General features: G+C 46.5%; 2 protein-coding genes across 2 annotated transcripts; one reads left to right on the forward strand and one right to left on the reverse strand.

The window, feature by feature from the left end:
* Nucleotides 1-7,018: 7,018 nt before the first annotated feature.
* FIESC28_09671 (uncharacterized protein) lies at nucleotides 7,019-7,868 on the reverse strand (the record flags this gene model as incomplete). Its single annotated transcript, XM_031163807.1, has 4 exons — nucleotides 7,019-7,054; nucleotides 7,103-7,434; nucleotides 7,487-7,588; nucleotides 7,841-7,868. 4 exons carry the CDS (start codon nucleotides 7,866-7,868, stop codon nucleotides 7,019-7,021), a joined length of 498 nt encoding a protein of 165 aa, XP_031012127.1.
* Nucleotides 7,869-11,507: 3,639 nt separating this feature from the next.
* On the forward strand, nucleotides 11,508-13,199 carry FIESC28_09672 (uncharacterized protein; the record flags this gene model as incomplete). Its single annotated transcript, XM_031163808.1, has 5 exons — nucleotides 11,508-11,620; nucleotides 11,675-12,338; nucleotides 12,388-12,439; nucleotides 12,487-12,875; nucleotides 12,936-13,199. The coding sequence occupies 5 exons, from the start codon at nucleotides 11,508-11,510 to the stop codon at nucleotides 13,197-13,199; spliced, it is 1,482 nt and encodes a 493-aa protein (XP_031012128.1).
* Between the last annotated feature and the right edge of the window lie 4,290 nt (nucleotides 13,200-17,489).

Consider the following 17,489-nt stretch of genomic DNA (forward strand, 5'->3'; position numbering starts at 1 on the left):
CTATTTCAATTCCTTTTGCTTGATACCTAGACCCTGAATTATTCAACTAAGTGCCCTGATGGTTCAGGACCCAATATGGTCAGGGTAGTCTGTACATCTCGTCTTCTATTCCATTGGTCCCTCCTCCTAGCTTCTCGTTGCTCAGGATCGGCCATAGTCAGAGGGGAACGTCCTGGGTGAGGATAGACTGCACAATAAACACCGTCCATATCATGACCTTCATTCCCACCAACTGGCCATATTAATAATGCCAAACATATAACAGTGCTAACTTACAGCCCGTTTCCATGACTTAATGCACGGTCTCCCATCCAACTTTACTCGGTTGGGTACAAGGCCGGTCAAGGACGCACCGTTATAGAATCCACGATAGATCTGGGCTCCCTCCCTAAATTGAACTTTAATGCAAACTAAATCACGAATAGCCTTCTTGGGTTCCTCCCCCTCCAGTCCACCAATATCATCTGGTCCGAGCTTTAAGAAATTTGGATTGGTCCAATAACACACATACGTTGATAATTTTCCCCTGTTTGTAAAGACGTACTTATTTGGATTTTCGAGATCTAAAAATTCGGTGCTTTCCACAGCATCTTGAATATGCAACGAGATGGAGGAGTCCGTGAAGTGAATCAAGTTTTTGTCATGCTCATCAGCTCTGTGATTTTGTAATGACCGATAAAATAGCTCCTTTTCGTATGGAACGCAGCCGTCCCAATCGTTGGTAAGGAGAATGAGATTAGTCCTCTTCTTTCCTTTGTTCCTTCTCATCTTCATCCTTTTCCCTACCACGCATGGCTCTGGGTTAGCCGAGTTTCCATAGTCGAGGGCCATCACTTTGTTAGTCCATTCATCAGTTTTGAAGATCGCGCTCCATAATTTTGCGTGTTCCACACTTTGAGGTTTGACCAACGGATCACCGGTTAATTTTGCTTTACTTAGAGAAATACGAGTTTGTAGTGAGGTATGGTTCGCGATTTGGCGGAGAATGTCAAAGGGCAAAAGTGAAAACCGAGGTTCCATGATAGTTATTATTAAAGTAACAAGCGACCGTTGAGCTTTGGAAAAGATGTTAAGATCGACAAAGATAGTTTTAGTCTCTGTCATATGTCTGTCCTTTTGCGTCACTTTATATTCCTAGCAACAGCCAATTTCAGTCGGTGCCCCATTCTATTTCCCTGGTCTAGAATGTAGTTGTATGGAAGTATCAGTAACACCAGCTAGCAGAAGGAGCGAAAGCGTGCTGTATGTTCGACCTTACGACACGGACGTTGTGAGACGTCCTTTGAACCCTAAAGGCCTCATCAGCATCGAGAGCCGACATATAGGTGAAGCAACCCAACACGAGGGAAACCAAGCAGGTAGGATCTGGCTTCAGTCAGAAATGCAGCCAGAAGGATGGACGGAAAGACGATTGCCAGTGGCTGTTATGTAACTGGACAACCTGATGTACGTTTTGTAATAGCCAGGACAAAAGCCGTTGCGAGCTAAGTAAAGGCTACTAGACCTATGAAGACAGGGTACCATAGAAGGATATAACAAAAAGAACTGATAAAGAAGACCAACCGAAACAGGGGTGTTGCAAGTGAAAGCACAACTAGACTGGCTTCACCAAGATTCCTATTTGGCACTACGTTACCGACCACCAACCTTCATAGCTACCGAGTTTGCAAAGAGTATTCGAGGCATCCTGATCTCGTCTGTCGATTGGTTGACGTCGGAAGTCTTTGAAGTGTCCACCTGCCCATGTTCCTCACGATGAGTATATTTGGATCCTCCTTCAAGCCCTGCCACTTGCGCAGCCGATCTGACCTCCCCGTAGCAGAACGCTATTGGTCTATGGATTGGGGCGTGCACTTTCAATTTCCACATTTTACCTGTTGATCTTCACTTTTCATATCTCTTTACTTTTCACCTCCCACTTCTTATGGGCTTCGGACGGACGCCCCCACACTTTTAAACCGTCACGTTATCTTTCATCTTGAACTTTTCACCTTGTCCGCTTGACGCTTGTACATTCTTGTACAGACCTGAACCCCACACTTCACATTACCTTCTTTCTCCCCAAGCATCTTGTTTTCTTTCCTCTTTGCATGCATTCTCTCCCATCATTCGTTTTTACGTTTCATTAGTTTTCGTGTGCACTCCCTAGACTCACTTTCACAAATCGACATTTGCTTTGTTCAATCATTTTACCTAATCACATTTGATTTCATGTTTCTTTCTAGTGTTGGACTTCGCAAATAGTTTATTGTTTTTTCCCTCCGTTCGCAAATTGACTTGAAAAATGGGCCCGTTGATTGCTACGTCTCCGTTGCTAGAGTGTACGTCATTTTCTTCAACCTGCATTCTAAAATTTTAGATCTCTAATTTACCCTGTACCCTTCCAGAAACAATTTTCACTGCCGGTCTGCACGCCGGCGCGTTGGCTACCGTCCAGTTGAAAAGCTTGCTGTTTCCCACATGGAATTTGAGCTAAGTTATGGGAATGCAAGTTTTGAAATTACGGAATGATGGAGTTCAGCTTACATAGTGGTTTATGCATGGGTCTTGAGGGGGGATGTTCGCCAAATACGGCATTACAAGCTTTCGTCGCCATATTTTATCAGCAGAGCGCCGGGGTCCATCCCACACTAATTGAAACAAGACGTAGCCGACAACTGGGCCCAACATGGCTTTCTGCGTCTCCATCGGCCCGGATGATCTTACAAGGTCCCCCGGCACTTATTTCACATCATTACCTACCTAAGCTTATGAGCAGAAAACCTGTATTAAAAATCACATGTCACGGAACCTAACTTCTGGGATGCACATTATAACAAGCTCGTCAAGCTTTCTCCTAGCGATGTTTTACTTGATATGCACTTATCGACCTGCATGCTTGATTGCCTTGGTGTCTTATGTCATTCCCGGCACTAACCCTGAAACAGAAAACCCGAGACTCCAAGCTTCTACGGCCAATGAGGGGATCCCAACACTGCGCCATTTTCCTTAGCGTTGTGGCATGCGGGAATTGCACTCCACCAACTGCAAAGCATAAATATACGCGTACATCCACATCGCCAACATGACCTGATGAGTCGCAACACACAAGTGAGACAAGCATTGCCCGTTTCGGCACAGCGTATAGCAATATTTTCAACTGCATCTTAGCCTTGACCCTTAAAACAACAGCCCAATATTCAATTCTGATGTTCTTGATGCGTCGGGTGTCATGGCGGCCATGAACAAAAGTCCAAAGCTTCTTGACCTACCGAATGAGGTCTTGATTCGTATTGGCCATTGCTTGATCTATGAGCAAGCAGACATTCACATCGAAAGCAGTGGCGGATTAGCACCAAAGTTCAGCTACAAGCTATGCTCGGAACAGGCTGCAAAATTCAGCAAAGCTTACATGCGGTCACAGAAGAGAGAAGCCGAGTCTCCGTAAGCACTGCTATGACATTGGCCGTCGCGCTTCTAATCGGTACCAGGCTTATAGCGTATCTGCACGATATTTCATTCGGATCAACATGTAAGAAATTGTAAGTAACGCCGCCACTTTGATTCTGAATCTCTAACCGAAGTCAGATACGATGTTTACAAGGTTACGGAAAGCGTCCGTGTCAAACAATTGAGAGGTTGCATCTTCGACCAAACCACTTTTGCGAAATTCAACACGAGCGTCGAAACGAATGCGGGGAACGCAAAGCCATTCTCGCGTGTGCAACTCATACTCAGCTCATTCGAGATTTCTTTCTTAGAAAGGTTACCGTCAACCTATTTGTGGAAAGTCGGCCGGTTGGAGATCTTCCTTCTCGAGCCGGATGGTCCGGACAGATTCGCGGAGATTCAAAAACTTCTACCAGAAGGCTTTCTCAAACAAGTGAAGGAACCGGTGGATCGTCTTTATTCCACTGGGATGGCCACCTCATGGGAGTCATGGCTTACAGCTGGCTCTTTTGATAAGGAACTGGCCATACCAACTCCCAGATTCCATAGACAATGCGAGCGTAGGATGTTAGAAGGACGGGCGGGGAGATCGAAACAACAGGTGCGGTTCTCAAAACAACAGGCGCGGAGGGCTTTCATGAACCCAGCGAAAACATCCAACGGCGGCTGCGATGCGTCTGCTGCGTTCACGAAAGAACCGAGATATATCTAGGTGCGGACGTCGTTTGGAGACGCCGAAAGGTTTCTCTTTCTACCGTAGAAGATGGAAGATGCAGTGTATTGTAGTGTAATATGACAACTAGCACCAGACACCATGGGCACTGCGGAGGACAAAAAGAATCCTCTGTCATAGCTATGTTGAACTGATTGCAGACAATCTGACTGCGATAGTCGAGATATTGGTTCATCAAGAACAGCAATGTCAGTTGATAGTCATATACAAGTACACAATCCGTTTTCGTTTACATGTCGCGAACGTTTTATAATCTGATTACTAGTAATCGGTGTAGTTGAGAGTGGATGGTGACCGGCTTCTCACTTGTGTGTGATGATGTTTATATTAATCTGAAATTTGACCGATGTTTTCACGTCATGCGTTCTGCTCTGTGGTGTTTCCAATGAAGAGCTTTTTGTCGGTAGCTAAACAAATAACTAGGTTGACTCACTTTACGTCACAAAATGGAAATTGTTCGAGCGGTTCATATACCCAGCTTCCACCGCCGCAGTATAGAGCCATCTTCAGCAATACGACCAGAGAGGGCTAGAATTATATTTATTTAGCGCAAACTAGAATTTCCAGTTCTCTAAGCGGTGCTTCTGCGTTCTCGAAATCCTCCACTCATACACATTCTCTGAGGTTAAGCTCAATCTCGCGGACTTGTTTAAAAGGTCCAAACTTGAAATTGTTTCACTCTACTTTCAAGTCTAACATGCACAGAGGGTCAAGCTCCTCTTCTGGCATCCAAGACGGTATCGATTTGAGTTCCCATGACAGTCACGATCCCCATGGTGTACATACAAACCAACACATTGGCAGGACGGTGTCATCTAACCCTAGGCCTCAGCGTCATGCTGTGTACGCAGGGCGGTGCTTGCTCATCGCCGCGTCTTCTTATATCACCTCCTCTTGAGCGTCCGCTCTTTTGTATTCTCTGAGCCGATCTCGCCTTTGTATCCCGTTTAGCCCTCAGCGCCCTCTTCATCTCCTTGAATCTACCGGGACAAGCGCACAAAACTAGTGGCATATCGCGTAAAGTGCTATGGAGGTCTAGCATCGAACCTCAATCATTATTCAGGTCTTACTATCGGTAACCAGGTCACTATGACGGCTGCAAACTTGCAGCCTGAACCACGAGGTGCAATTTACCACTACTTTCTTCTTTCTACATACCGCCTTCTCGTGTGCCAGGTTAGTAGATATCCAGATTGTTTGTAAGTGTTGGCTGTCATCATTAATAAGATATCACCAATCATTGTAAGCTATTTTAATGAGTCATCATGACGGACTGGCTAATCTGAACAATGAGGCCAGCCATTCTACGAGGTTGCTGTAGCATCTGGTCGAATACTACGACCAGATCGGTATAGTCTTCATCAAACTATTCGTCGATGCTTTTCACGAAAACCCCATTGGCCACTTGTTTTTGCCGACTTTTACCACCCGAAGAAGCCTTTCTGCACAGCACCGGCGTCGCAACTGTAGAATTCGGACTCTTTCTTTACCTCAGCACTGCAGGCGAATCGTGCCACCACAAAGGCAAGATGTCCACGCCCCAATCACCTCGGTCGCTCAGTACCCTACCGAACGAGACTAAAGATGGCATCATCAACCAACTCGATAGTTTTGACAAGCTGATTCTTCGTATGAAAAGCAGGCATTTTCGCACAACGGTTGCGCTCACAGTGAACGAGGTGCTGGCAGCGGAGCCAGCTTCGATTTCCCTCGGAAAAGATCTTCTGGGATGCTTCGATTGTTTATGCCACAAAAGAGCAGAGTGCTTCGCTGACAACACGGGAAGAGGAAAGACAGGAAGGTGGGGTAGCAAACCCACATCACGGTTTTGCATTGATTGTGGATTGTACTCACCTTCGGACACTACTCGATATAATCGAGTCAATAGAATCGTCGTTGGGGGTGAGCAATTCGTTATATGCTGGTGTGAGAAGGATGGTATATTGCCCAAGACCTCCTTCAAGGAGAATAGATGGGTTTGCAAGGCTTGTTGGGAGCCTGTGGCACGACGACGAAGGCAAAGGGAGCGAGAGCAGCAGAATCTTCAACATCAGCAGGAGAAAGCTGCGAAAGCGAAAGCTAGGGCTGAGCGCCGCGCTCAGGGGCGTGACCTGGGCCGTGCTGAGAGCGACATTGACAGTCTCGTATCTGACACCACGATATCAGATGAGGATTTTTGGTATGAATATTCCGATTAGTCTCAATCTACTGTACCAACTGCCCCCCGTATAGGGTCCGGATACATGATTTGAGGTCCCGTGTGTGTCAAGCATTCATATTATGGCAGATCAGATGGTTTACATATCTGTGCTTCTAGAAAAGCGTACATTCAGGTCTAACCCATTGCTAACACCCAGGCATCTCTATAACGCCCCCATTTGATGGGAAATCATCATTGAACATTGAAGCGCCGCAGACACACACACTCATCCGTGGACCTCTCCAACTGCCAAGTCACCAAGCCTCAATCTCAGTAGTCGAGACAGATCAGTAGACCCATCTAATCGAATGCCACACTCCCCAACATCGCTCAGTATGTCATCAATGTAGTCCCCCGCGGCAGAAAGGTGCAGGATATGCGCGATAGCACGATGAACGGCCAGGAATCGAGATGACGGCGGATCAATGCTTTTGTCCTCAGTAAAGAAAAGAGTTCGAGTAACTGGGACATCCTCTGCATGACCAGGCGGTAGAAATGTGCTTATATGATATGTATGCGGTGTATCTCCGACAGGCTCGAAATAGACACGAAAGTCCCCAAAAGACACATGATGACTTAGAGTCAGCGTTAGAGCATTAGACGGACGATCAATGTCTATTCCCTCGATCAAGTGGACATCACCACTGTCAAACATATTAAGTATCGCCAGTGCCCGCTACTTTTGAAGAGTTCTATCGCAGAGTCAACGTGAGCAAGATTGTGGGGTTCAGAATTCTTACCAGCTCTTTTGAAGAGTTTAGCTGAGTGAGGGAGTGTGAAAGAATGTGTGCGACCTCCAGATAGTCGAACATCTGCCCTGGCTCAGCCAAAGGAACGTCGTCTTGGTCAACAGCCTTATTGTCACCATGTTGCTGGAAGCGCTTCAGAGCTTCAGCCCTGTCGAACTTGCGTGAAATAACACCACGATGCCAGTCGCGTATGAGGCAGGCACCCCTGAGAGTGGCTAGGCGCTCTGGCGTATCAGAAAAGACACGATCCTGGCGTTGGGGTTTCATGACAGCTGAGTGAGATGCTGGCGTAGGTTGTGGTGTCTTTTTGGTTAATGCTTTGACTTTTGAGTTGTTAATGATAGGCCCGAACGTCGCTTCAAAATGGGGCCATACGCGGGAGAAAGAAGTTGTCGATCAGGTAGTCGGCAAATTCATACAAGTGGTTTTTCAACTCGCCTCGGTACGTGGCATCTTCAAAGTCGATATCCTTTTCAGCTGAAATCGATAGTTTCAAAAACTCAAAAACAGCGATCAAGAGATTATCTTTGGAAACTTGATTGGTGGAATATTCGTAAGTGAAGCGAACAAGCTCCACTCTATCATATTGGTCTTGACCTCGTTTAGTGTCATTACCATCAAAATGATTGATGATTTGATAGAACCGACGAATAGCTGAGGCACGATGAGACTCAGACAAGGGCTCCCGCGATGAGAAGTCTATGATACTCTAAACAGACGATTGATGACGATGAAGTGGAAAAGCGGGCGGCACCATCGTGACAAACACTTTGGGTTGTGATGTCAAGGTTTCTTTGGTTCAATTCATGTCCTTGCGATCACAAATAAATCAGGGCGACTTCAGAAAAGTCTCTGATTATTGATGAGCCGCGCCGTTAGAGTTAAGACTACCCTGTTGCAGCAGGCGGTGGAAATGATATGCTGGCAAATATTCCTATCGGATGTTAATGCTTACCACCAAGTCCCACAGTCCAAAATCAACTGTGATACAATTAACTTAATTTACCTCATTCTATAGGGGTAGAATTGATTTTTGATTGGAAGTAGACGTCACTCTGACAAGGTGTATGGCATGGGTTTCTGACTAGTGCTTATATACAAGTTCAAGCAAGACAATGATTCAAGAATAGCGTTCCAGCTTCAGACTGTTGTTTACTAGGGTTTATCACGACGGCTTTTGAAGGATATCTATCAGACCATGGCGCTCAAGCATATCACGAAACTCTGCCCTTCTAACCCAATATACCCGTTTATGCTTCCGTCTGAGTAGCGCGTCCTAGTATTACAGTCCACAGTGAATTATTGTACCACAAGACAATATAAGTGCCCTCTGATTACAACCGAATGCTACCAAAGAAACAATCTTTCGCAGCACAGAAGGAATCCAGAAATCTGTTATGATCGGTGCCTGACTGAATTTTACCCTGCCTTAACTGCAACAGGTATATAACAAGACATCATTCCATACAGGGAAGGCTTATTACTTGGAAATTGATCCTCTTCCGGCACAGGTTAGGAGAACTCAACTGCCAATGCGTGGGCGACTACAGATTTCACTGCATCTTTAATCCTACACAAGGATTGAAAAGATTGTTGCTGATTGGGCGAGAATAGAATGGGTTGGTCAGGCGTATTGAGATAAAGAACTCTCATTAATAGCTGGTGAGCTAAGTGTTCTCTCTAGTTCTAAATGGATGTATATATCCACGAAGGGGCCCAAAATTGAGAGCTGGGATCATGGTGTGAGTCGCGACTTCAGTCGTCACTCTGGTTTGCAAGTCGTGAGTTGATTCCTGAGGTAGCTTACGATTTGTGCAGGGAAGCCGGGCGTGAGTCGTAGGGCGATTGGTGGAGCTTATGGGGGGCACACGTGATGTAGACGCGGGGGTCGTAACACCGCCACTGCGTAGGGAATACATATAAAGCAGTTTCTCTCCTCTTCTGCACCATTTAATCACCCAACCTTTACTTCTAGTCCCAATTACCATTTCGTTTTGGAAAATATATCCGCACAATATTGTTTTAACTGCCTTACTTTAAGCACACTCAAATTGGCCTTGCCTATACTACAAATTTACTGCGAATACGAACTAATCAGCAAGATGTGCTTTACCGGGCCTGCTACAAAAAGCGTGCTCATCACTCATTGTCCTACAGAGGTACTCAAATATATCTTAGAGCACCTCGATTATGAAGACATCATCAACCTCACTGGGTCTTGTACAATACTTTACAACGAATTCCGATCAGAACGACATGCCAGCATAGCACGAAGACAAACATCCATGATTGAGACTAGCTTGAGCTTTCGGACGGCCCTTTTGCGTCGTACAACCGGTCACCAGTCTCTTGGCGAACTGGTTTTGTTTCTTTTGGGCCGACAAATGATTCAATTGAACCAGGAGGACCGAAGGGAAACATTCCCATATTGGCATGAGCGTGCAGTACGGCTCAATTCATGCTCTTATCGGCTGCGACTAATGACGGAGTCGTCGGACGCATCCAGTGCACGTCCAGTAAGTATTGAACGCGCTATGAGGCTAGGATTTAAACAAGGCTTGAAAGTCACTTTCATTGCGAAAGTATTTGAGAAACAACACGGGGAGGAATCCAGAGAGGTTGAGAGGATGTGTGTCAACAACGTGGCAGGGGATGCAGTACGGGCTGGTGAAAGGGTTGACTTGGTGGTAGAACGGTTTGGAATTACCATGGAAAGTTCGCGGCAGACTCTTGAGAGGATGTGTGTTGAGAATGTGGCAGGGGATGCAGTACGGGCTGGCGAAAGTGTTGACTCGGTGGTAGAACGGTTTGGAATTACCATGGAAATTTCGCGGCAGATTCTTGAGTCGATGAGTGTCAACGGCGTGGCAGGGGATGCAGTACGGGCTGGCGAAAGTGTTGACTCGGTGGCAGACAGGTTTGGGATTACCATGGAAATTTTGCGGCAGCGTCTTGAGTGGATGGGTGTCAATTACGAAGCAGAAGATGCAGTACGGGCTGGTGAAAGTGTTGACTCGGTGGCAGGCAGGTTTGGGATTACCATGGAAAGTTCGCGGCAGACTCTTGAGAGGATGTGTGTTGAGAGTGTGGCAGGGGATGCAGTACGGGCTGGTGAAAGGGCTGACTCGGTGGCAGACAGGTTTGGGATTACCATGGAAAGTTCACGGCAGTTTCTTGAGTCGATGTGTGTCAATTACGTAGCAGAAGATGCAGTACGGGCTGGTGAAAGTGTTGACTCGGTGGCAGGCAGGTTTGGGATTACCATGGAAAGTTCGCGGCAGTTTCTTGAAGATATGTGTGTCATTTACGTAGCAGGTGGTGCAGTACGGGCTGGCGAAAGTGTTGACTCGGTGGCAGACAGGTTTGGGATTACCATGGAAAGTTCGCGGCAGCGTCTTGAGTTGATGAGTGTCAACGGCGTGGCAGGGGATGCAGTACGGGCTGGTGAAAGTGTTGACTTGGTGGCAGACAGGTTTGGGATTACCATGGACAGTTCGCGGCAGACTCTTGAGAGGATGTGTGTTGAGAATGTGGCAGGGGATGCGGTACGGGCTGGTGAAAGGGTTGACGCGCCGGCTGACAACATCATATTTTGGCCGACTCAAACTAGACACCAAACATATCACGAAACTTTCTAGGATAGAATTATTCCACACAGGGTTAGGATACGTTGGTATTAACATGCAGACAGAGCAAATTGAGGCTTATTACCCAATCTCTCAGTAACTGCCAATAACGAGGTTAAGTCTGCCATTGATGCTTCGTTATGCAGGATCTCCCTTTGGCGAGTTTGCCTGGTCATATGCTGTTGTATTTTGTGGCGATGACGTTACTGCTACAGTTCCTCCAGCCAAGACTTCATCGGCCACTTCATCAACCCAGTCGCCTCCATATGAACCCTGGGAAGCCTGAGGACCAGCAAACCTATCAAGAGGTGGCGAATGGGAATGAGTCTTGACACAAGGTGAGGATCTTGGTGAAGATGATGCTCTATAATCTATAACTATGGTGTTTCGGCCCTTCATCAGGCGCTAAGTATATTATTTACTCATTGAACCTCTCGATTCTGAATGGTAGGTGGGTAGGTAGTGCATGTGGCTCCTACACGCCGGATATCGTTATTGCTCATAAACGTTCCAACTTGCGTAGTGAAGGAGAGAGTCGTATGGCAGGTACGTCAGTTAGTTCAAAACTGTTGAAGGGGGGGAGAAGTACGTACAATATTTCATGATTGATCTATGGCGTTAATCTTGAATCAATGATTAGTCATCAGTCTTTGTCGGCTGAAAATGATCGTCAGCGCCTTTATTTGTCAACGTCACAACAAAGTCAACAATAAATACATGCTGACCAGCCCGGATGATTATCACAATCCCTAAGGTGGTCATTCTTCTATATGAAATTCACCACTGCACTTGCGGCTTTGTCGTTGCTGGCTCCTGTCTTTGCATTAGCCAAGGAAAAGAAGTTGGACTCAGTCAGATTACAGGCCGACATCAAGACAGATAAGTAATTATCTGCTCCAAACCACTGTCTATGTGCAGCACGTCTCATGATAAATAGTCTCATGTCAAATCTCGAAGCTCTCAATGATATCTCCTTCGATAACGGTGGCAACAGAGCATTCGGCTCCCCCGGCTACGATGCATCTGTCGCGTACATATACAGGCGCGCCTCTGAAGTGAAGGACGCCAAAGTCTGGAAACAATACCTTTCTGTGAAATCCATTTCTGTCGACTCTATTGCTCTCAAAGTTGATGATAAGCACATCCGCATATATGGCCTGACATACTCGCCATCTACAAGTGCACAGGGTATCACGGCCGAGATCGTGCTAGGACCTGAAGGCGCTGCAGGTTGCGACGCGTCTTCCTATCGCGGCCTTGACGTAAAGGACAAAATCGTGCTCGTACAGCGCTCCCGATGTCCCAACGGCGATACTCTGGTTGGAAGAGTTATGCCTGCTGCAGCGGCGGGTGCCGCTGCCGTAATTATTTATCACGATCTCTCGACGGATGTGACTACTGGCTCGCTTGGTGCGTCTGACACAAAGAAGTACGTTCCTGCGGGACTGATTAACAGTCGTGATGGATTGAAGCTCAAGGAGAGGATCAAGGCGGGCCAAAAGGTTGAGGCCCATTTTCAGCAAACGCAGAACATTAAGAACAGGGTCACGCAAAACGTTATCGCTGAAACTTCGGGTGGTGATCCTCGCAATGTCATCATGGTTCGCCAACCCTCTGGTCTCCATGGAACCGTCGTTAACGATCCAGTAGGTCGGCGCTCATCTTGACAGTGTCCAAGCTGGTCCTGGTATCAACGATAATGGTATTTTCCCTCCCCTCCCAAAGATACATACACCCTTACATTCTTAGGCTCCGGATCCTCCCTCATTCTAGAACTTTTTATCGCTTTATCAAACTACGAAACGAAAAGTAAGATTCGCTTCGCTTGGTGGGGCGCTGAAGAGAAAGGTCTTCTCGGCAGCAACTTCTACACGTCCAACCTGGCCATCACGGACGTTAACGATCTCCTCGTGTATCTCAACTTCGACATGGTCGCCAAAGGCTACTTCGGCGTCGCTGACACAGATGGTAGTTCTTACGGATCCAAGGCCCCCAAGGGCTCTGAAGTGACCGAAAAGATCTTTGTGGAATATTTTACGAGTAAAGGGATAGCGGTCACGCCTGTCGCGTTGACAAATGGAAGTGATTATGCTTCCTTTTGGCAGAATTTGAACAAGCCTTTTGGATTTTTACATACTGTAATTTCTAATCAACGTCCACTCTTGGTTCCTGCTACTTATTGTTAATGTGTCATCTAGGGCACGGCCGTTGAGCAGGATCCTTGCTATCATCAGGTTTGTGACACTATCAACAACATCGACCCCAGGACACTTACTATTAATGCTAAAGTGAGTTCACTTATCCAACGTAACATCATGCACGGTTCTGAGCATCGCCAGGCTGCCGCACACATGCTTGCCATTCTCGATGAGTGGGGTAGCAAGTTAATCCCTAAGACCCAGGCGACCACCACATCCGTCCATAGCCTCCAGCAGCGACATGTTGGACATAATCTCGGGTAGCTTGATGTAGATAAGGCGATAGGACAATGATGTTCAGGTTGTCGGCTTTGAATCCGGGTTTGTCTGAATTACCTTGATTCCTGAAATGAATATGTGGAGTGACAGAGTCTCAGAGCAGTAGATGGATACACCACCTGCCCTGCCTCCTCGTACACTCGCAATCTGCATTCCTTTCCTCAATAAACCTGTAATGTTAATAAGCAGTATACATACCTTTCAACTTGCATTTATGAATATGTCAGGAGTCGTCTCGAACACGCATTGGAAGCCAAACCAGAAGCTGTTCTTCTTGGGACTATTGATTGAGAGCTACCAAACTAAGGAGCAGGAGCTGTCGGAGAAGTATTGGCTAATTGATGCTTCTTTCTTTTTCATCCGTCGACTGAAGGTCACGTTCCTGGCGCGCATGTAAGATTTGAAGGAAATCCAACCGCAGTACAACCATTTCAAAAGCCCTCACAGGACACCAGATGAAAGGCTTACGCCGCCTTGCGTTCGGATTATGAAGGAACCAAGTGCGTGGATATGTTATCCATGAAAGACGGCTAAGAATGGCACAGCCTCGCGCTCAGTTCGGTCATAGAGTTGTTCATTCTGGATCAACCCCCGTCAGGATTACAGCAGGTTCTTTTTGTGCCAATTTGGTTAGCAAAATCCTTCACCTTGAGTAGATTCGGATCTTGGAAAAGTATCGTTTCCATAAAGGCGTTCGGGATAGAACTGGTGTAGATATGAGAGCGATACCCCTTGAAAACCGTATATGACCAGGACTGTTAAGTGGTTAAGATATAATTAATCAACACCCAATTCAGAGTTGAGTATTGTTCTCACCTACTACTAGTGGAAGGCTGGTAGATTGGCTCCCTAGAGAATCACAAACTGTTCAGATGTTACAATAAATCAAGGCCAGCCATACAGGAGCTTATGCTACCCATGCATACCGGCATTGGCGATAAGTTTATGATATGGTTATATCAACCTAAATAGCCTTGTCTGCTCAATCTATACCCTTGTACGTACAGAGGGATTTAGATAATAACTGGGCCCTGTATGACTAATGATCATCAATGGCTGGCAGCGTTAAATTCATTCTGATCTCCAGATCGGTGCTCTTTCTCAGATGACAACAAGCAATTCCTTCTATCTGTCCGCCACGTGTCTGTTAAAGATTAAAGCTGCTTAAGATAGTCGTAAAGCATTTGACGCTGCTTGATAATGACCCACTGACGCGACCATTGCCAGAAGACTTCGGAATGAGAGGCCTGATCTACTCAGTAGACTATTATTCCGAGGAAAGGTTCCATTTTGACAGAGTCGACATCGATGAGAGATATGTTGAACAGACGTCCATGGCAGAAAAACGAAGGCGCCGAATTCTTTCATTGGGGCTAAGCATTGCTACTCCAGGCCGCTGTCTGGTTTGGGATCAGGCAGCTGACCGATTCTCACCCGCAGCCAGGTATGAGGCTGAGAAAGAGTAAGTGGGAAGATCCACTTGCCTTGGCGCAGTAGCGGTCCAAGCGTCAGACCGTGCTATACCCGCTGATCGGAGCCACTGTAGGCCAGCCAGCGGAGGTAGAGATTTTGGTCGATATTTGACCAAGAAGAAAGGTACTTCAACGTATCAAGGAGGCAGAAACACAGAGTTAGAGTTGTGGTAGTGCATAGAGACCCGCAACAGAATCTTTACGACAGCACGGCTGTTTAGTCTACCCAACCCATATCCAGCCTGTAACTTACTATCTATTGTTTTCGAGGGGTTCCGATAGAAACTTACTTTCAGTTCCTGACAGCTCTCGGCGACGGTTTTGAGTTACTCTTTTGTTACTTTTTAATAAAGCTATGATAATATATACATTATACTCCAAGTATCAGCAGGTAACTTCACGAGGAAAATGGAAATGCTTTGGAGACCTACTATTTTGATAACATGGACATTCTTGCTGCTGTGGATAATTTACAGGAATTATATCTACCAGTGCAAGAGAACACAGAGCCTACGATGAACGCCGGGTCTGACCAACTCCATCCCTAACCCCAATAACTAGCAACGTGAAATCCGATTTCTGCCGTCCTTGCTACGTCCACCATCCAAAAACACATGTGAAGTGCTATTTGCGAGAGGATTATACTGGTTTCAAGTGCCCATGCACGGACTTGCTTGGTGATACAATACTCTTCTCTGGATGCTTACAGTCTATATTCAGCCTGTCGAAACATATAAGGGCGAGACGCCTCAATGGACGTCGTGCTTGTCATCGGGCGTTTAGTGAGAGTGGTCGATCCATGAATAGCTCTGGATTGTCATGCCCAATTCCGGAGATCCATGGAGTGTCATGGAATGGTTACATAACACTCGTGCCCAACACCAACGATGGCGTTTGAGAGCAATATTACATTACTATCAGGAAAAAAAAAGACTCGACAGCTATATTGGGAAAATGGAGGAGGCGTGGCGCACTGAAGAGGAGAATATATTTGTCTGGGCGTTGATTGATTCACCTGAAGACTTCCGCGAAGAACTCTTGAAACAAATCAAGAAGAATTACACAGAAAGCTACGGTGAAATCGTCTCATTGATTTCTGGGATACAAAAAACGGAGGCCTCTATCCCAGGCATAAACTTTCAGTGCGTTGCATTGCCTGAATACCTGAATGCACTGCCGGAGTCGGCCAGGGTTTGTCTTTGGTGTCGAGAGAGATTCAAGGAGGGTCGTGATATGATATGGGTACAATGTAAGAAACATCCATGGTGTTCGGCCTGTTTTCAGGAGTGTTCTTCTCAAACCTTGAAGCCACTGTTTATTGCTTGCCCTTGCACCGACCCCGATGTATTCAAGTATTAAATCAGGTTTATATGGTGCCATTGTGTTGGAATCAATCATGTTGATTTTGTTACTACCCTGTGAAGTATAAGCTTTTCCGTCTGATTTGGTCAGCTGTTTTATACTCGGGTTGGTACCCTCGCAGCCAAGGAGGAAAAGAGCGACAACTGTTCAGTCTGACTGTTTTTCGACAGGTTGGGGGACTGGCTCCCGCAGAGGTCTTGGGCACAGCTCCCTCTAGCCCCGGTTAGCGTGCCAAGCGACATATCTCGCGACAGTCACTGCACTTGAAACGGCGATATTGTTGTAGATAGCTTCCCGGACATTTTCGTGCCAGGGGCGACTGTCGGTCTTGGGGATGTCTTGCTTTGTCGACTATAGTAGTGCAAGATTTGACTGCTGTAAGAGGAGAAAAAGCCTTTATGCCATGTGGCCATTTTTAACTATTACCCTGTTGTGACTATTTGTGTACTTTTGGACTTAAACGTTACCGGCATTAGGTTTACCGTTGTCTTATTGTTCATTCTGTTGATTCCACCCGTACCACTTCAGAAATGATCTTTGAAGGCAAATATAGGGCTTCCAACGCCATGCTAAAGTGAATATCGTAGTAAGGATACGTTCATAGTTAGTGAAGCTCTTACATACTAGCAAAGAAAGTTTGTTTTACCATATTTTCAGTCGAGTTCCGGTAAGGCGCTATCATTCATGGGCATATCAGTTAATCTTATCGTAGGCTCGGTAAACTGCATCACTATCAATCCTCCCTCCAGAAGTGGGCGCCTTATGATCCCATTGGCTGCTCTTCTCCTTGGTTACCGCGCATTCTTCTTTTGCCTGGAAACGGAGTCTTAATAACATAGCCCTGGTAACGAGTAAACTAAAGCGGTAATATTGTCTTTATATTGGTCAAGCTGGCCTTGTGGCACCACACAGTTTCACCAAAGCCCCTTTGTTGGCAGTACCAGAAGCTTTAGGTCGTACAGCCGGTCATAGCTAACGCCAGGTCGTGGCGGGCTGACGAACTGCGAAGACGCAGGTTGTTATACGCAAGCCCGACGCCCACCTTGATAGTTGAAGGCTTGAACGTGGCCAGTTACACCCACACAGCCTTGCCACAGCCGTGAAAGAGCAGGTCTTGAAACATATCATTCCAAGCAGAGGGTCAACGGTTGCCAAGTGGCCATGTAACTGATATAAAAGGTCATTGGGCGCGCAGCTTGAGAAATTGGTGGTTGCATCATGAACTGTCGAAACGCAATTCTCTGTTGTGCGGTCCTCAAATTGAGGAGCCCTCCAGGCCAGGGTTAACACATTCAGCCATATTAGAATTGCGAGTAAGAGGCTTCCTTCGGAGGCGTCACATGGGTACTGCTAAACCGGCCTTAGTTACCTTCACGGTCCTACACACTCAATCGTAAGGCATTGCTTTGTCTTTCGCTTGGCACCATGCACTCTACAGGGG

Source organism: Fusarium coffeatum, assembly GCF_003316985.1.
Source record: "Fusarium coffeatum strain FIESC_28 chromosome Unknown BRIP53273_contig_257, whole genome shotgun sequence".
Taxonomy (NCBI): Eukaryota; Fungi; Ascomycota; class Sordariomycetes; order Hypocreales; family Nectriaceae; genus Fusarium; species Fusarium coffeatum.